Here is a 19,275-nt window from a genome sequence, read left to right as displayed (position 1 = left end):
AGAGACAGCGGGGCAACGAGCTCGGGCAAGATCGAGGCAGAGCGCCCGGCGGGGCGGACCAGGATTCAGGCGCCGGGTGAGGCACTTAGCCCGCCTCTCGCCCCAGGTGTGTTGGCACAGCCGGCTGTTCTGTCCTCACAAAGACGATGACAGGACTGGCAGGAGCCGTTCCCAAGCCACGGTGTGGAGATCTACAATCTGTCGAAATTACCATAATTACCGTGCTGAGGTAGTTGGATGATGGACCATTTCCCGTCCCCATTCATCTGGGCATGCGCTCCATTATGCAAAGCAAGTGGGCGCGAGTGTGAGCTGCTCGGCGTCTTCCGAGAGGACGCACAGAGTGCACTGAAAGCTCGGATTGGGGCCAGCGCGACACCATGCTGACACCACTGGTTCTAAGTCAGACTCCCTGGGTTTGAATCCCGGCTCTGCCACTCACTCACCTGCTGTACAACCCTGGGCAAGTTCCCTGACCTCTCTGTGCCTTGGTTTCCCCTGCAACTATAGACGGAATGAGAATATCTTACAGGGCAGTTGTGGGATTGAATGGTGAAGACTTGCAAAGCCTTAAAAGAGTATCAGGCACATAACAAAACCAGATATGTGTGTTTAAAAAAAAAAAAAATAGGGCCACATAAGATCTCATTTACATGGGATGGCTAGAGAAGGCCTCCCTGAAACAGTGACCTTTAAAACAGAGACATGAGAAAGCGGCAATTTTTCTTTCTTTTTTTTTTCTCTGTTTTTGTTTGTTTGTTTGAAATTTTTCTAATCTAAACTTTGCATTAGGTGATTTTTTTTTTTTTTTTTTTTTTTTTTTTTTTTTTTTGGCTGTGCTGTGCGGCTTATGGGATCTTAGTTCCCCAAACAGGGATTGAACCCATGCTCCCTGCAGTGGAAGCATGGAGTCCTAACCACTGGATGGGCAGGGAATTCCCCGTAAGGTGACTTTTAAAAATAATTTCAAAAATAAATTTACATTTTTAAAATGTAAACTTTGAGTACTTTCAAGTCTCGGGGACAACTCTTTGAGTCACACCATCTAGCTCACCTAGTTTGGTTGCCAAAGGTGACCACCTATTTTCTGGGGGTCCAGCTGCAGCCTTGGGAACTGAGCTTTGCTCTGCAGGAAGCCAAGAGCTTCCGTGGGAATAGGGCACAGCTCTGGCCTCCTGGGCCTTGGCGCAGTTTGATGAGACTGCCAACAGTTGCACGGCCCAGAAGATAGGAACCAAGAGGAGGGACAAAGGAGGCTGGCTGCCTCGGTGAGCCACCAGAGTCCAGCCTGGACCTGCGGGCTCTTCCCTCCAGCAAACAGGTTGCCCTGCAGGGCTTGGCCCCAGTGAAGCTGAGCAGGTGGAGCTGGCCATCCCCATCTCCCTCCAACTCTCACCCGGGAAGATGCCACCACATTCCCTAAGTCATACTCTGGACCTTGCCTCTCACCTGATGTCATGAAAATTCCCTTTATGCCATTGCCTGGGGGTTCTTCCTTTCCTGTTCTCCCCCTTAAAGTGACCATTAGAATCCTCCCAAGTTATGTACCTGCGTAACAGGGGCCTCCCGCAGACAACTGGAATTCGGGTAGGCTGCCGTAGGGACAGAGAACTCTCTGGGAATGCTTCTAGCAAAGCTGTGCTTGCAGCGGTCTCCCCCTCCCGCGGGCAGTCTGGCTGGGGGCCACAACTGGGAAGACGCCCAGGAAGGCAGGGAAGCTCCACAGCCTGGTGACCAAGAGGGGTCTGTATCGTCTCACCCCATGTTATGCTTTGAGCTAAGTCATAGACACTGATTGCAGGAACCTATCCCAAATCCTTCTAGTCCAGATCCCTGCTTATATATAGGGAAACTGAGACGCAGGGAGAGGACGGCACCTGCCCAAGGCCCGGTGCTGCTGAGGTCGAGGCTCCCTCACTACACACGGTCTGCGCGGGAGCACCGCCCTGACACTGGCCTGGGCCACCTCCAGTTCTGATTTGCCGAGTGCTTTTCTGGGACGGAGGGTAAGTTTAAAATGTCCTGCTGCCATGGCCACAGCAAAACGTCGCCCTCTCTCCACCCCTCTGCTGGCTAGAGTCCCCTGAGTGCCAGGAAAGCCTGCACTCTCCTCCACTCAGCAACCAGGAAGCAGCTCTGGCCGCCAACAACTCACACCCCAGGGAGAAAACTGAGGCCCCCAGCCCTCCCCAGGGGCCAACAGGATGGCAGGCAGGCAGGGTCAGGCAAGGCCGTGACCATCTGGCTCCCTGGCTGGGGGTCCATACTGGACAGAGTCTAAACACACGCAAGCAATCAGAATCTCACGTTTTCCCACGCAACGTGGGTCTGGGCTCTGAGCCCAGCCTTCCTCCTTCTCCTAGGGGTCCCTAGGCCCATGCACCTGCAGCAGCAGCAGCCCCTCTGGCCCCATCAAGACCACCTGCCCCACGAAGGCCCCAGGCGTGGGAGAGAAGAGATCTCAAAGCACAGGGGAATCAGACGTGGCTTCCCCAAGAGACCAGTTTCATCATCGCTGGGAGGGATGGTGACCCATCACTTGCACCGCAAGCCCCTTCCAGGGCCCTGTCAGGCTGGGCTGGGCTATGGTCTTGAAGAGTCCAGAATCTCAGAGAGGGGCACCCAGATTGACTGGGCAGCTAGACAGGCCTGAGAGGACACTTATTTACTTCCACCCCATGGCCTTGGCGCGTGTGTGAGAAGCCCAGAACTTTGTGCACGAGGCAGAGTCTGAGGACACATTCTGGAAATGCATTTGTGCTCTGGGCTCCAAGGAAGGGAGGAGGGATCAGAACAAGGGCCAGGTCAGAGACCTTCCCAGCCACCAGCCACCATACTGATACTCAGGTGGCTTGTACCAGTGGGGAGCTGAGAGCATCCCAACTCTGGGAGGCAGAGGCGTGAGGCGGGCATGCAGGGCTCTGGGGGCTGGATGGCTGGGACCGTGAACCTGCAGCCCAACGCAGCAGCTGTAGGCCTGAGTGCTTAGGGGTGAGCGGTGAGACCTCGCGGCCCCTGGCATGCGCCGCTCCCTGGCCTTGCCCTCTGTGGCATCTCGTCCCCTCTGAGGGCCTTGTCCTGTGCCCATCTGCCTAGCTGGGTGGTCTGCTCCAGGAGGGCCAGGACTGCCTGTCACATAGGTAGGGCTGCCCTGCCAAGCCCATAGTAATTATTCCAAAATGAAGGGAGGGAGGGAGACATTTATATGCCGGGTCTATCCCTACAAAAGAAGGAAACGTTGGGGTTCAGGAAGATTGCATCTGGAGTGCCGGGGGCACGAGGAAAGGGCATGAATGGGGGTCCCACGGCATGGGCACGGCTGACACACATCCAGTTCCTTCGCCAGTTCACCCTGTTATTAACCAGTCATGTGACCTTAGGCAAATCTTCCTGTGCCCCAGTCTGACTATAGAACAGGGATAAAAATACCTGCCCTATCATTAGGGTAAAAATTAAGATAATAGATGTGAAAGTGTGCTGGAAAAGATAAAAACACTTTCAGATCTAAATCTAGAAGTGCGATAAATGCTGTGAATAATGGCAACATTGAGAAGATTAATCCTTGCTGCTTGGAAAGCAGAGCAGCCAGAGGCCCAGGGCTGCCGGGAACACAGAAGCCAGGCGGAGCGTGAAAGCGGGTCTGCCCCCACTCCCCGCCCCCACCACGAGCTCTCACCCTGCTGCACACATTGGCGGGGAGGGTGCTGGGTCGCCAGCTCCAGGTCTGTCCGGCTTGGAGGGGGCTTGGGGAGAGAGAGGAGGGCTGGCTCCCAGGAGAGAAGTGGGAGCAGCCGGAGGGTCGGGGCTCCCCAGGCTGCCCTACCCCTTCACCAGGTCCTGCTCAGCCTGCCGGAGGAGGACCCTCCCTGGTGTGCACCCCCCAGTTACAGTCCTGGCCTGGTCCCCAGCCTGCCCCAGGGCTTCGCAGGGAAACTAAGGATAAGCAGCCGAAAGAGCAATGTTAGGAATTAACGCTTCTGCTCTTTCTCCCCATAGGACACAGACACTCTCCCTCTCTGCTTTACCCCCTTTTAGGTAAAAGATTTTTTAAAGGCCCGACCTCACACTTCCTTCTTTCAGCAGTTCCGTGACTTCCCCCTCCCATCACAGCTCTCCAGACGCTGGGCCACACACTGGGGGCCCCCTGCGCATGGCCTCGGCTGTGAGGGCACACGAGGGATGCCATCCCTCCACCCCATGCCTGGGCAGTCAGGGAGACAGAAGGTGACACAGTCCTCAGAGAAGGAGGCCACCATGAACCTGGAGCCTTTCCCCCTGCAGTGGCCCAGCCCATCACTGGGGTCTCCGGCTCCCAGTCGGTGTTCCCATGCCTGCCCTGGCACTGTTCTCCTGACAAGGCCTCTCCCAACAGGCTCAAAAGGTGTCCGGCCCCAGAGACTAAGGCAGCTGGAGGTGGCTGTGCAGTCAAGGCGGAAGGAAGATTCCTGCACCACCAAAGCTCCCTGGGGACACGGGTGTGACCACAGGGAAAAAAATAGACATGCTAATGGAGGACACCAGCCCCTCCACGCTTGGCTTCCACTCCTCACCACAGGGCTGGTCTCAAAGTGGGTCTGAAAGGATGGAGAAGGGCGCCCAGCTGGCCGGTGTGGCCTTTGCCAAAACTTTGACAGACAATGGGTTTAGGAAGAAGAAAGGCCCTGGGAGTCCTGACTCACCAGGCCTGCACCTCCTGTCATGACTGCTCAGCTCTGGAAGCTTCTGTGCCTCAGAGTCCTCCATCTCCACCCATGGGCAAGGGCACTGGCTTGGTTACCTTGTTGTCTGCCCCCTGGGGGAGTGGACTCCCCCACTTCCTCGGAGGCGATGTTGCCCCAACAGCCAAAGGACATGGGATGGCCCTCAGCTGTCACCTCGGCTACAGAGGCAGAGCTGCAGTTTACTTGTTTGCCACTAAGAGCTGACTTGAGATCATCACACCCATCTTACAGATGGAGAAATGGAGGCAGAGAACTGTTCATTGATTTGCTCGGATTCATTTAGGAACCTGAGGTATAATGCCAGTTGGGCTGCCTCCTGCCAAGGGCTCTGACCCTTTCTGGAAGCAGTGTGTGTCCATGAGCACAGGGATGAGAGGTCTGGCAGTGCAGGGGTGAGGGGAGGCGAGGGTGTGTCCAGCCTGAGCCCTGGCAGATGTACCAGCCACCTCCTCCTCCCAGGTATGGGCCCACTTCCTCCACATGCCCCAGGGCTCTGCTGCTCGGAACCGACTCCAGGTCATCCCCGAGGCCGAGAGGCCCCTCTCAGGGTCTGACAGCGCACCTCCCCCTGCCAGGCTCACAGCCACAGGGAGCAAGGAGCAGAGAGCAGGGCGGCCCCACGTGGAGCTTCCTCCCATGAGGTCCCCGGGCAGGGGGGTCCTCAAGGTAGCTGGTTCCCAGGGGATGTTCTGGAAAGGCAGGGGAGAGAAGACTCAGAGCTGGGACCACTCTCATCACTGACAGGAAACCTGACTCCTGGATGCTCTTAGGCCTCAGCAGGGAATGGGCTCCCCTCAGAAGCCTCTGCCTTGGCCTCTCCGTCACTGCCACCTCTCAGAGCACCACCCAGCAGGCTGCAGGCAGAGGGGCAGGACGTGGAGTGTGGAGGGGGGGAGGAGTGACCGCTCAGACCACTGTGGGCAGCTGAGGGCCACGCGGGCCAGCCCCGCACAGGGCTCCAGGCTCCTGCAGCTCCTGTGCCCGGGGGGATGCGGTCTGGGCGCGGCCAGCCCTGGAGCCCTGCAGGGTCCCAGAGACCCTCCCGGGCAGGGGGCAGGGCTCGGCCTTCCCTGCCACACCCCCAGGACTGGCCAGAGAACACAGCCTCTCTGTCCACGTAGAGTAACAATAGGCTCCTCAGGGACCACCACTCCCGGACAGACAGCCGTGACCACACCCAGCTGTTTATCGCACAGGCTGTGGAAAGAAAAGCAGCACGGCTGCCACCCCTCCCCGCCTCCCCGCCTCCCCCGGCAGCAGGCCTGGCCCTGCCACACACATGCAGATGCTCAGTCCACTGCAAAACACTCCCCAGGGGCCTGGAGATGGCCGGACAACAAAGCCATGAGGCAGGGAATCTGGAAAAAGCCTGGTGTGGAGAGCTCTCTGTTGAACACAGAGAGCGCGTGCTCCGCTCTCCCACCCACTCCAGGGCCTCTCTGTCCCCCATTCCTTGGCCTCGGGCCCCGGCTCAGTCCATTCCGAGGTCCTCCTTGGCCACCCGTCATCACGGGGGACGGCTGCCTCCACGCCGCCCGCTCCAGGGCCTCAGGTTCAAGTCCGCGGAGAGCCCTGCCCGGCGCGGCCGGCCCGTGGGCCTCCTGGCCCGGCGCGCCTGCTCCAGCCCAGCCCCCCTCACGGCTCCAGCTCCCGGGAGAGGCGGGACAGTTCCCGCTGGTTGTCGATGACCTTCAGCTGCTGGACGTAAGCCCAGGTGCCGGCTGGACTCCGGGTGCTCAGGGACTGCTCCGAGCCTGCGGGGGGCAGGGAGGGCGGTTGGGGGGGCACGGTGCACTTTGTAGAGCCCACCCTTCCTCCTCCAAGAAGCAAATCAGCCTCCCTGCCCTCCGCCACCCAGCCTGCCACGTCCCACAGCCAATCCAGAAGACACCCCGCCCCCCCATCTGGGGCAGAAGAACACAGACTGGAGAAAACAGGCCCCCCCAGATTGCATACAGCTTAATATCCCTTTTAGTAAATTCAAAACCAACTAAAACTAAAGAATATTTTGTTGTCATAATATACATAAGGTATTTAAAAGATGTATAGGTATGTGTGTATGTGTGTGTATATATACTTATCATACATATATATAATAAAGCTATTTTAAAAAACAAGAAAATGAATAACTCAAAATTCAGGATAGTGGTTTCCCTGGGCGGGAGGGGCAAGGGGACAGGAGAGACGAACACCGCGAGGGAGATGGACGTTATTGTCAATGGGCTCATGTTTGGCCTGGGCCCAGAGGTGTCCGTCCATTCTATTATCAGAATTTACATCCATGAATTAAAATAATGATGACGCTGTGGTATGGACTGTGGGTTACGGTTAATCCCGTTTCATGCACCTGAGGGCTGATTAATAGAACACAGATCTGGAGTAAGAGGACCTGGGTCCCAGCCCTACCTAATGCTGCGGCTTCCACACGTTTCTTCAAGGCTCCAGCCTGGGTGCGCACCTCTCAGCTGGGATGACCTTGTGCCTACCTCACAGAGGTGCTGTGACGCGTTATCAACATCACGCATGCATGTGCCCGTACATGCCAGCCGTGGCCAGCTCGTCTACACCCACCCCTGCCCCCACTCACACGTGGAAATCCTGGCCGCCTGGCTGTCCTCGTGCAGGTGGGAGACTCGGCTTCTAAGTGGTGACAGAGGCACTGGGGGGTGGGGAGGGGGAGTCAGCGAGACAGGACCAAGCCGGTGCCTTGAACGGGACATCGGTCAGGGGCGCCCACCGGGGGGACCTGCCCTCTCACCATTGCTGTGGCTTCGGCAGTGGTGCAGCATCCTCGCAGCCCTGGCCATCATTCTCTGCGGGCCAAGCAAGGACATGAGAGCCGGGGTGAGGGACGGGGACCCTGGCATGGCTTCGGGGAGAGTTGAAGTGCTCCTAGGAACTAGGGGCTGTAGGAGATGGGGGTCCTGTCTGCTGTGCGCCAGCTCACCCAGAGACCCAGCAGGGACCAGGCATTGGGAAGAACAGGGGTCTGGCTTAGAGAGGAAGAGGCCTGGGGGAGAGGGGGCTCTGGCTGAAGGGCGAGATGGTTGAGGCTGTCCCCCCAGCACTCCCCAGTGGAGACCGGACCCTCTGAGGGCATGCAACGGAATAATGGTTATTTTAAAGGAAGAATTCATATTTATACTATTGAGAACAACTTTAGACCATCTCCCACCCCCTGTCCCTTTTAAGGCCGTCGTCAGAGCCTCCCACCCATTCCAGTGTCAGACGCCCACTCTCCTCGGACTCACCATCTTCTCAAAGTTGATGAGATTCTCTACCAGCGTGTGATTCCCCTCATGGATGAAGGTCATGTCTGCAAAGAGATGGGCTTTGCTCATAGGTCCCCAAACTCCTTCCCCTTCCAGCTGCCAAGGAAAGGTGAGGGGCCCATAACAGGGGGGCTCGGGCCTGTCCCTCCCCCGCACGGCCCTCTTCCTCCCCACCAAACTCCTGGAGCCACTTCCTAGTATCTCTTACACCTCATAGCATCGGCTATCTAACGTCTGCATGTCCGAACTCTGCTTCTATCCTGTGAACTCCTAGTTCATCTTTGTGTCCCCCAGGGCATCAGCACACTGGCGTCACTCGGAGGGTTGAGTGGACACACCGGGGCAGGGACGGATGGGATGGAGGCGGGGAGGTGGGTGCTGGTCCTCTTACCTTTGAGAAGAAGGGGCATGAAAGGGATGAGAGGAGGGGAGAGCTTGGTGAGGGCCAGACGGTACACTCGGTGGTTCCAGGAGGGGTCCTGAGAGGGAAGAAGCCACAGTGAGAGAGGGAGGGTCCGGCACACCGTAACCCACCACGTGCCACAACGCAACCAAATGCCCAGCCCACCAAGGAGAGGCCATGCACCCATCCCCCTGGAGCCCAGCGTCCTCTCGGCCCCAGATCTCACCAAGGCAGGCTCTGCGGAGCCGTGACTGTCAGTCTGCATGACGTGGCCTCCTGGCCTCCGATTAGCCCCGGAGGACACGTCATGGCCATTATCACAGGGACCCCGAGGTTTCATGGGAAACTCCCTCTTCTCTGTCCCTGTTTCTCTCTCTCCCCAGTGGGTAAATACCTTGGAACCTCTTGAGCCCCAGAGGAGAAGTTCTTCCTCAAGAGCTCTCAGAGCCTTGCGGATGAAAGTGCGCTGCGCTAGCTCTCTCCTGAACGCTGTCAAACCTTCCAACCCCTCCCCACAGCAATTCCCGAGAGGCGAGGGCTCAGCTCCTCAAGTCTTCCCTGTCTTTTGGCCTAGGCTTGCCCATGGGTTCCTTGAGTCTCCTGAGGGGCCCCTAACAGGCTCCGGGACCCAGGGGGAGCTGGGGTCAGGACCTGCTTCCTGAGTCCTGAGGCAGGTCAGCTGGAAACCAGCATCCGCATGGCGGTCCCCGGGCGCCTCAGACCCCAGCGCCAGACACTGCCCTCACACAGGGCCTCACAGCCGCAGCACATGCCACCCCCGCGCCCAACACACGCCCTGAAGGACAGGATACACTAGGCAGAGCCCCCCACGATGCTAAACCCCACTCCTCAGCCAGTCCCCCAAACGCACAGGCCAACGGGATCCAGGGGTGGAAACCTGGGAAGTGGCCGAGGACAGGCAGAGAGGCGGCGGGAAGGCGAGGAGTCGGGGTCTCGGGGGGCAGGAGCCGGGGCCCAGCACTTACCAGCAGCCTCTCGAGGGCCGCGTGGAGCTTCCGGACTTTGTGGGGTAGCCGCTGCGGAGGAGAAGCAGCCCGGGCTGTCACCGCTCTCGCGTGGGAGCCCCATCCCCAGCCGGGACCCCCAGGACGGGCGGGGGCCCCACTCAGGGCCGGGGCGTGGGCCCCGGCCTCCCCTGGCAGACGGCACCCACCTCCCAGGTATGGGCCAGGCGACTGATGGCCGAGTTGCTGAGGCCGAACATGACGGCAAAGAAGGAATTGAGATTCTTTTGTTCCTTGAGGCTGTGAACAGAAGGCCCAGAGACCCTCAGGGGCAGCAGCACGCACACAGCCCCGCACCCAGGCGCCAGGCAGGCCACGGCGCCAGGCCAGCGCCGCCCCTGCGCGCACGGGCGCTGGACGGGGTGGGGAGGAAGAGGCTCCAGGGGACCCGGGGAAGCACGAGGGGTGGCAGATTTGGCGACACGCTGACCACGGACCGGGGGGTTTCAGTAAAGGCGCCTCAGGACGCTGCCACCCGGCCCACCTCGCCCACAGGCACTCACTGGGCCGCCAGCTTGATGAACTTCCTGAGAAGCTGGGCCCGCAGGCCGGGCGCAGGGCAGAGGCACAGCTCCGTGGCCACCCAGTACTGCAGCTCGTTGAAGCGGCGCATGAAGCGCTCCAGGTTGGCGGTGGTGACGTCCCGCAGGTGCTGGGGGCCTAGCACGTAGTGGATCAGCTCCACCTGGGCCGGGGCGGCACCAGAGGTCGGCAGGTGCCAGGCGAGGCAGCCCCGTCGCCCACCTTCCTCCCCTCTGCTCTGGCCCCGCACCTGGTGGATGCTGTTGAAGAGGCTCCAGTCGTGGTCCGTCAGCTGGCCCGCCAGGTCCTTGGTACTCACCAGGTCCAGCCCCTCGGCAGAGCCCACAGTGGGCCCCAGCTGGTCCGGGTGTGGGGTCTGCAGGGGGGAGGGTGCTCAGAGGGATGCCTGAGGAGTCCAGGGAAAAGGTACGGGGCGGGGGGCGGGGGAGAGTGTGGGCAAAGGCTCTGTGCCCGGGGTTGGAGGAGTGTCAGGGAGGGCGGGGTGCTGCAGCCAGTGGAAGGGCCTCTGAGGGAGGGGCTTCCCAAGGAGGCATGTCCCTGACAGCTCCCCAATGCTGGGACCCCTCTTTGTGGTGTTCCTGAATTCTGGGGAACCCCTGATGAGGCAGGTCTCCCTCTTCCCCCTTGAGGGCTCCCAACCAGCTCTCCCCTCCTCCAACCTTGGGACGTCTCCCATTGGCTGAGGCCCACTCCTTCCTCTTCTTCCTTAAGACCAGCAGCAGCCAGAGCCAAATCCCCCTTTCTTCTCCATGTGACCCTCCCCTAGCACCCACCCCTACCACCCCCCAAACACAGCTCCTCCCCGGGCCCTGGCACCCCGCCTGTCCCTACCAGCTCATGCACTTCCTGCGGGTTGACAACAAAGAGCCGCTCATTGAGCCCCAGGGATGTGGCCACACCACGGGCTTCTGGCTGCAGGCCAATGGCATCTGCAAAGAGAGCAGAGGCTGTGCTGGGTGGGGACAGAGAGGGAGGCCAGTGAGCAATCGGAGGCAGGGCGGAGGCCCCATTTAGGAGGCTGGAAGGTCTCTTCTCCCAGTAGCGGGGTTGAAGTCCTGGGCAGGTGTACTAAATGCACAGGTGTGTGTGCTCACACATCCACACACACAGGGCAGCATGGCCCCAGGACGATGAAAGGGGGAATCTTAGTGAGACAGGCTGACCCTGGGCACTGCTGGGGCCGCAGTGAGCCTCAGCTTCCCCCTTTGTCAAATGGAGACACTAAGATTTGCCCTGACTGCTCACAAGTCAAATGAAATCATTGATATAAATAGTGGCTATAAGTATAAGATACATACACAGGCCCTTTGAAAATTGGGAAATACCCTACAGAAATCTTTGTGCCGATTTTCATCAGCTCTTGTGGACTCGGACTGTGTTTTTAGTTATGTTTGAGTCCCTAGACCAGCAGCCTCCAAAGTAAGGTACACAAGACCATCCATGTGTCCAGGAAACAATATTAGCTCTTTTACCTATATTGATTTTTCTCACCTGTTTTGCATTTCTATTTTGTGTGTTGTGTTATGATCATGTAACATTAGTATAGGAAAATATGTATGTGACTTACAAGGAAATATACACATATTATGGAGTTTGTAATAAAATAGTGATTACTGACATGGGTGTTGATCAAAACGATCAGTGCTCTTGGCTTCCCTGGTGGCACAGCGGTAAAGAATCCACCTGCCAATGCAGGGGACACGGGTTCAAGCTCTGGTCCGGGAAGATCTCACATGCTGCGGAGCAACTAAGCCGGTGCGCCACAACTACTGACCCCACGCACCTAGAGCCCGTGCTCTGCGACAAGAGAGAAGCCACCGCAATAAGAAGCCTGCGCATTGCAATGAAGAGTAGCCCCCGCTCTCCCCAACTACAGAAAGCCTGCGTGCAGCAACGAAGACCCAATGCAGCCAATAAATTTTAAAAAATTAAATTAAATTAAAAGAAAACAAAAACGATCATTGCTCTAAACAGAGCACGGCACATCGGGTCTCAGTAAACACTGGCTTTGGACAACTGCAACTTACCAGGTAGCCACCAGAGGGCAGTCCTTCCCAGAGCAGCACACAGGCACAGATGACCTCATCCTCTCTCCCCACTTCCTGAAGGAAGGAGGCTTTGCCCGTCTCCCTGCCATTCCTTGCCATTATTCTCTGGATGCCCAGCTGCTTACCCTGGGCTCCAGCTGTCAGACCTGGGCTGTGTCCTTCATGGACAACAGTGGTTTTTAATGTCCCACGTTCTCCAAAGGCAGGTCTTAATAATCCTCACGGCGCTGTATTCTGCCACCAACTTTATGCCAGGCCCCATGCTAAGAGCTTTAAACACAGTAGCTTATTCAGTAGCCACAGCAGTCCTATGTGACAGGTACAGTTACAGTGCTCATTCGACAGACGAGGAAATGGAAGCTCACAGAGGTCAGACAACTTGCCCAGGATCACGCAGCTAGTAGGCAGTGGGTCTGGGATTCCAGCTCAGGCCTGTGAGTCCACAGTCTAGGCTCTTAACCATCAAGATGCTCTATCTTACCTGCCATGGTACCTCTACCTCCTAACACACTGTTGGCCCACAGCTGACCCTCAAAGATGTCTACAGACTAAATGAGCAACGACCTAAATTCAAAGGCTGTCAACGCTCTCACTGTGTGAGCTTGGGAAAATCACTGCATCCCTTTGAGCTTCAGTTCCCTCGTCTGAAAATAGGATAAAAGTACCGCTCTCATGAGATTGCTATTAGGATTAAACAATTATGTCAGCATGATAATAACGTAGTAGCAGCGAATACCTACGTAGTGTTAACTATGGGTCAGACACCATTCTGAACTCTTTCATAGATTAGCTCATTTAATCCTCACAGTTTCCCTATGAAGCAGGCACTCTTGTCATCCCCATTTTACAGATGATGAAACAGAGCACAGAGAGATGAAGCATCCTGCCCAGGGGCAGAGAGAAGGGAGCCAAAGGGCTGGGGTCAGATGCAGGCAGCAGGCTCCAGAGTTCCTCCTCTTCAGGACTACATGCAAAGCACGTTGAAGAGAAGTAATAAACCTCCCATAAATGCTAATCATCATTAACATGGATAAAGATGCGGATGCTTTTAATTCAGGGGATACGCACGGCTCTGAGGGGACCACTCCCTGGGGGCCACGCTACCCAGAGACACAACTCACCGCCTGCAGAGTTGACCTTCACGAGCACCTGCCCCTTAGTCCAGCCGTCCTCCTGGGCCAACGCCGCCATCACCTCTCTCACCGAGGCCGTCACAGGCAGCTGCAGGGTCAGCACCGAGTGGTCCGGCCGGCAGATGTAATAGGGGACTGCAGAGGAAGGCTGGCTGAGCTGTGGGAGGGGGCTGCTCGGTCCCCCCAGCCCAGAAGGGAGAGGGTGGCAACTGCAGTGGAGGGAGGGTCCAGAGGAGGCAGGCGAGGGCGCTAAGGAGAAGCCCGCGTGGGTGGGAGGCCCTGAGCCGAGGAGAGGGAGAGCCTAGAAAAGAGACCCCAAGGAGCCCAGCATGCCCATCCTTGGCCAGGCGCCCCAAGGTCAAGGGTGATGACAGTAGGGTTCGAGCTACGTGCTGGCGGACTCAGACAGACCACCAACCTTTGTCCCCAACTCGGATGGCACAGTTGCTGCTGGGGAGAGGCTCGTCCTGGCTGGGGAGCCAAACAGGCATGTTCCGGGCCTGAGAGGGAGAGAAAGTAAGGCCGGGAGGACACAGGAGCGCATGCAGGGACTGGGGGGGGGGGGGGCTCTGTCACCAGGAGCAGGGGACCCGCACAGCACACGCACCACCCATGGGCTCTGCTTGTCCCGTGAATCTGGGCCAGGTAAGGCACTGGGGACCAAGGCTCCCGGAGGAGACACAGCAAAAAACAAGTCTGTGTGTGGGCTTCCTAGGTGGCGCAGTGGTTGGGAATCCACCTGCCAGTGCAGAGGACATGGGTTCGATCCCTGCTCCAGGAAGATCCCATGTGCCACGGAGCAACTAAGCCCGTGTGCCAAAAAGAAAAAAAAAAAACAAACGAGTCTGTGCCCCTCTACGGGTGTGTGTCACCCCCTCTGCCAAATGGGTCCCGAATTGCTCTAATATGAACACACTTCAGCTCTTGACCCTGGTTTTTTTCCCTCCTTCGGCTACTATTTGCTACGTGCCAGGCTAAGTACATGAATGTTTTAAACATCTAAATATTCACAAAAGCCCTTTGACAAAATATTATTATCCCCATTTTATAGATGAGATCAGTGAAGCTCAGAGAGGTTAAGCAACGTACCCAAAGCAACACAGCTCCTGAGCGGCCCGGCTAGAATCCTAACCAAAGGCCTCCCTCACGCTACTCCTCTGCCCACTGACGACTCTTTCCAGCTCCTGTACTGACTCTCTTCCTCCTCCCTGCTCTGAAGGTGGCAGATCAGATTTGGTCCTTGGTGCATGGGTCTTCCCTGGATTTCCAAATCTCTGCACTCCCCTCACAGCTCCTCCCAGCCTCACACACCGCACCCCCCAACCCCCCGCAGATGGAAGACGCTTAAAGCCATACCACTGGGCACTGAATTCTCTTCCGAGCCCCGGTCCCAAGTGCCTCCCCCCCCATAGCTGTGCTCCATCACCCCAAACCCGACACACCCCTCAGATCCCCTCATCCTACCTCCCAGGCTACTCTTCCAACCATTCCCCTGGGTTCAAGGCTCCTGCTGCTCTCTGCCCACCCCCCCACGCCCCCCCACCCCCCAGCTCCTCCACAGAGTGTCATCTCATCCTGGGGGTCTCCGTGTGCCCCCCTCCCCAGCCCAGGCCAACCCCAGGTCCACCAGCCCACGTGCTGCCTCACTCCTCTGCTAAGACGGCCAACTATGCCCCACCAGCCTCAGCTCGCAGTGCCTCCCTCCCTCCACTCCCATCTGCCTGACCAGAGCCACATGAAGCCTCCTGTCGCGGCTTCCAGGCCATCATTGTCTGTGGGATAAAGCTGACAATAACCAAATCGGATCCTGGTGATCCTTGGCTCAAACACCTCCCAAGCGCGAGCTCCCATTGCTCTGAGAACAAAGGCCAGGCCCCTTACCGTGGCCCGTGGGGCCCCGCCTGCTCTGGCCCCTGCCACCTCCCCCCCCCCCACCGCCCCCGGCTCCAGGCTCCATTAGGAGGTGCGCTCCCTTCCCCCACACCTGCCTGCAGCCTCTTCTCCCTCCCCGCTCCCTCTCAGCAGCTCTCAGCCCCAGTGGTCACTTTTCCCTGACCCTGACCCTGACCCTGACCTGGAGTCCAGCCCTTCCCTTCCTGCTTCCAGGGACCCGTCTTTGTCCTCAGACACCATGAGATTGCTCTGCAGCTCTGTCCCTCGCTTCACTGCAAAGCCCCGTGAGGCCAGGGTGGCTCCCCCAGCCTCCTATTGCATCCTTGGCACCTAGCCCAGTGCCCGCTTGTTCCCTGAACAGCAACCACAGGCCAGGGGAGACAGAGGTCAAGGCCCCTCACCCGTGGAGCTGGCATTCTAGTGACGTGACAGGCAACAACGATAAGCAAGTAGACACATAAACAAAGAAAGGGGTCTCGGTGTCTCCCGGCAGGGCCTGGCCCCAGCACCACATGCAGCCCAAGCTCCGTGAACACCTATCCCAGACCCAAGGAGTGCCTGGGGCAGACGGGGGTTGGGGGTGGGGGGCTTCCCATGCAGAGCCCCTCGGGTAGGGGCCGAAGGAGGGGCCCGGCGGTCCCTGGAGGAGGGGGAAAGCCGGGGCCTGGCAGAGGCGAGAGAAGCCCACTCTGGGCAGACACCTTCATCTGAGGAGATGCATTCCCACAGCCATTTTCCAACCTGTGGAGCAAGTGAGAAGGGAGGTGAGACCCAGGGTCAGGACCCCCTGCAGGCAGGACAACACGGGGTCAAGAGCAGACAGGTGCCAGGCTCTAGATTCTACCCGCCCTCCCCAGAGACTCAGAGGTTTACAGAGGATCACAGATTTGGTGAGATTTTCCCAGGCCGGCAGGGGAGGGAGAGAGAGCTCAAGGAAGAAAGGGACTCAGCATCGGGGCAGGCAGGCTGCACATGAGCTCTCCCTGAACCTCAGCTGCCCCCATGGGACGTCTGGGAGGGTGGGAAGGTCTGGGAGGGCAAGGTAAACGCTAGGAAATTGACTGGGCGGGCGGGCAGGAGCCGGCACTAAGGGTGCTTGGCCATCAGTAGGAGGCAGTGAGCGCAGCGGGTGTGCTGGGGGTAGAAGGACGATACACAGTGACTGGGCTGCATGAGCGTGGATGAACACGTGACCGGAGGGTGAGCAGCAAGGGGACTGGTAAGAACACTAATTGAAAGGAGCAGGACTAGACAGGTGAGCACAGCATGCCCTGCTCTGCACTCTCCAGGTGTGACGGGGCGTAGGTATCCTCCCAGTTTTACAGACAAGACCCAAAGCCCTGGGGGGAGGGGGCGGTAACCGGCTAAGGGCGGCACAGCTACAGTGGCGCAGCCTGGATCTAAGCCACGTGTTTGACCCCAGAGGCAGTGCTCTCCAGCCCCGCCGCGCTACCCATCCCGCAGGTGACATGTTAACTTGAGCCAAAGCATCACCTGTGGTGTCGCCGCCTCTCTGGCCACTGGTCCCGCAGCAGGTTGCTCAGCCGGGCGTCCCTGCTCACCAGGTCCGACAGTTTCTGGGAGGAGCCAAGGTTCACTGAGACTCCGTGTCCACCCTGGGCATCCCAGTCCAGCCCTGCCTCACGCCCAGCTACCTGGAGGAAGCTGGTGGCCACCGGGTCAGCGTGGAGCATGGGGCCATACAAGGCCACCCACTGGCTGACCAGCCGCAGGATCTGCTGTCTCTTGTTGCAGACGTAGGTGCTGCACTCCTGCTCGCTGCCTCCCGCGGGCTCCACGTGGAAGGTGGGCACCAGTCAAGGGAACCACAACATCCCACCAGACCACCCACCGCACCTTGGGCAAAGGAGGGAGAGGATGCCCAGAGCCTGCGCACAAGCTGGGCCTGGCATGATGCTGGAGGGTTCGGTACAGCGGTTCCTCCTCCCCGCTCCACACACCATCCTAATCCCCTGGGGCTGGAAGGATATTGGTGCAGGAGGGCAGCACAGAGCTGGGCGGTGGGCATGAAGACACTGTGGGTCAGAAGGAAGTCGCTGAGGAAGGTCTCTGTGGAGCAGGGACAGGAGACAGGTGGGGGCTTCAGCGGTCAGGTCTACTGAGCACAAGTATATGCACAGCTGCAGCATCCCTTTCCCCAGTCCCACCACAGGCAAGGGACCAGCGATGCCCAACCCCGGTCACAGCACTGCCCACCCCAGCCACGAACACAGGAACGAGAACGTTCCGCCAACTGACCAAAAGCACCAAGCTAGTACCCGATGAGGTCAGACGCAGGGTGCCTGGCTCTCTCCCAGGCTGCGCTGACCACCCGATGAGTCAGAGAGCAGGCAAGGTGTCTCCTGCCCCTACCTGTTGGGTCATGAGCACTAGAATCAGGCCGCATGGCCTCCAACAGAAGTTCTAGGATCTTCTCTGGGGTTCCAGACATCACTGTATACCTAGTAGAAACAGCCAGTCCATAGCACGTGTGCCACGACGGCCTCTCCCACATCCAGGGCAGACAGCAATAACCAATCGTATGACTCTTCCCTATTTGCCAGCCCTCTCCCACCTTGGGGTGGAGTGGGGACCAACTCAGGGGATGCATCTTGCTCCCTGGAAGCCTCTCCTCCCCCAGGTGGCTAGAGGGAAGGGAGTAAAGCCTGGGGAATGGAAGAAGAGAAGGCAGACGAGAGAGACGCTGTGGAGAGGGAGCATGGAGGGTGTGTTACCGGTTCCTGCCTGGGGTTGGGGGACGAGAAGGGCCAGCTCCCTGAGAGGTTCTCTCCAGCACTAACACCACTTTGCCATGTTCTTCCAGCCTCATGGTCTTTGCTTCCACATCCTGGAGAACAAGCCACACCCAGTGCTCAACACACACCATGACTCCTCTCCCCATCCTAGAGCCTCTCCCTCTCTCTCCACATTCCAAACCTTGAGCCCCACAAGGCTCCCACAAGGACCCCCCCAGCCCTTCTCCCATCCCATTCAACGCCCACAACCTTGGGTTCCCCCCCACCCCCACCCATCCCCCAGCCTGAGCCCCGCCTCCACCCCATCCCTCCCAGGGCTCCTTCCGTGGATCCCACTCTCCATTATGCTGCCCCGCCTCGCACCCTAGACCCCCACTCCTCTGTAACGCCCCCCCCTCCCCCCCGGCCTCCCACGTGAGCCGGGATTCCTGGGACTCAGTGAGCCTCCGCACATGCTCTGCACCTCCTCACACACCCAGGCTGGCTCCCACCTCCAGCCCTCATCCCCAAGTTTCTCCATCTCTGACCTCTCCCTGCTGCTCAAAGGCTCTCTCTGGTCCCTACTCCTCGCCCCACACCACTTCTGCAGAGATGTGTCCCTGCGTGCCCCTTGCCCTCCGCACCCCCAGTCACAGCACCTTGATGATCCGGTTGAAGTCCTGCTTGTCCACGCGAAGAAAATGACAGTTGTCTTCTCGCAGGATGATGGTGGCTGCCCGGGGTGCGTCGTTCACCAGAGCCAGCTGCCCAAAGTCGTCTCCCTCGTGCAGTGTGGTCACCAGGCCCTGCAGCCAGGCCTGAGTCACAGCCCAGCCCAGCCCAGCCCCCCAGCCCAAAGCAGGAGGAGACCTGGGAGATCGGCAGCCTTGGGTCTATTAAAGGCACTGCCCATGAGGACAAGGACCAGAGAGCAGTTACACCTCAGGGGGCTGGCCGGGGCGGGGGGGGAGACGCACCTTGCCGTGGGTCACCACGTTGACAGATCCCTTCCAGATAATGTACCACGAGGTGCCCTTGTCCCCTTGGCTGAACACTGAGAGAAGCACAGATCAGACATGCCCCCAGGGACCCACCACTTCTTCCCTGCGCCCACGTGCAGCTCCCTGGTGCCCAGCTTCCCGTCCCTTCTGACTTACACACGGTCCCTGCCTTGCTGTGTGGTTCAAAGAGCAGAACTGCCGCTAATTCCCGCTTCACCTGTGGGCAGGGAGAGGAAGGTCAGTGAGGTGAGTCAGGGGAGGAGGGGCCAGGTGAGGAGGTTAGGTTCAAAGCCCTGAATGTTCGGGGGACAGGGATGCGGCCAGGTCGGGGAACCTGGGATTCACCAGGAGACAGAGCAAGGGGAAGAAATGGGCAAAGAGAGGCAGCGGATTTTCAGACAAGGATGCTGGGGGCCAGAAATTGGACTGGAGTCTCCAAGCCACAGGCAGAAGCGGAGCAGAGTGTCTTCTGGCCTAGCAGGGTGACAAGGAAGGGAGACC

The 19,275-nt window shown here is 58.7% G+C and overlaps 1 protein-coding gene across 6 annotated transcripts in view; it reads right to left on the bottom strand.

Moving 5' to 3' along the window:
- The window catches only part of RAPGEF3 (Rap guanine nucleotide exchange factor 3), a 30,536-nt gene that overhangs the window by 2,471 nt on the left and 8,790 nt on the right, over positions 1-19,275 (bottom strand). For 2 of the 6 annotated variants that reach the window (XR_009048408.1, XM_057702138.1), the window contains exons 8-27: positions 18,931-18,991; positions 18,751-18,827; positions 18,433-18,579; positions 17,774-17,886; positions 17,412-17,500; positions 17,030-17,108; positions 16,694-16,844; positions 16,533-16,615; positions 15,740-15,779; positions 13,564-13,645; positions 13,134-13,280; positions 10,796-10,893; positions 10,194-10,319; positions 9,925-10,106; positions 9,571-9,661; positions 9,383-9,433; positions 8,385-8,472; positions 7,973-8,037; positions 7,480-7,534; positions 7,309-7,380 (exon numbers count right to left, since the gene is read on the bottom strand). Coding sequence is in view for 4 of the 6 variants with exons in the window: in XM_057702138.1 (XP_057558121.1) it covers positions 7,309-7,380; positions 7,480-7,534; positions 7,973-8,037; positions 8,385-8,472; positions 9,383-9,433; positions 9,571-9,661; positions 9,925-10,106; positions 10,194-10,319; positions 10,796-10,893; positions 13,134-13,280; positions 13,564-13,645; positions 15,740-15,779; positions 16,533-16,615; positions 16,694-16,844; positions 17,030-17,108; positions 17,412-17,500; positions 17,774-17,886; positions 18,433-18,579; positions 18,751-18,827; positions 18,931-18,991 (1,897 nt within the window). In the remaining 2 variants the exon portion in view is untranslated. Of the gene's footprint in view, positions 1-3,676; positions 6,476-7,308; positions 7,381-7,479; positions 7,535-7,972; positions 8,038-8,384; positions 8,473-9,382; positions 9,434-9,570; positions 9,662-9,924; positions 10,107-10,193; positions 10,320-10,795; positions 10,894-13,133; positions 13,281-13,563; positions 13,646-15,739; positions 15,780-16,532; positions 16,616-16,693; positions 16,845-17,029; positions 17,109-17,411; positions 17,501-17,773; positions 17,887-18,432; positions 18,580-18,750; positions 18,828-18,930; positions 18,992-19,275 lie in introns of those variants that run through there. The other 4 variants (XM_057702139.1, XM_057702140.1, XM_057702136.1 and 1 more) reach the window with 3 other exon arrangements.

The sequence above is a fragment of the Hippopotamus amphibius genome, chromosome 12 (assembly GCF_030028045.1).
Source record: "Hippopotamus amphibius kiboko isolate mHipAmp2 chromosome 12, mHipAmp2.hap2, whole genome shotgun sequence".
In the NCBI taxonomy this organism is placed as follows: Eukaryota; Metazoa; Chordata; class Mammalia; order Artiodactyla; family Hippopotamidae; genus Hippopotamus; species Hippopotamus amphibius.
This window is presented reverse-complemented; position numbering and strand designations above follow the sequence as displayed.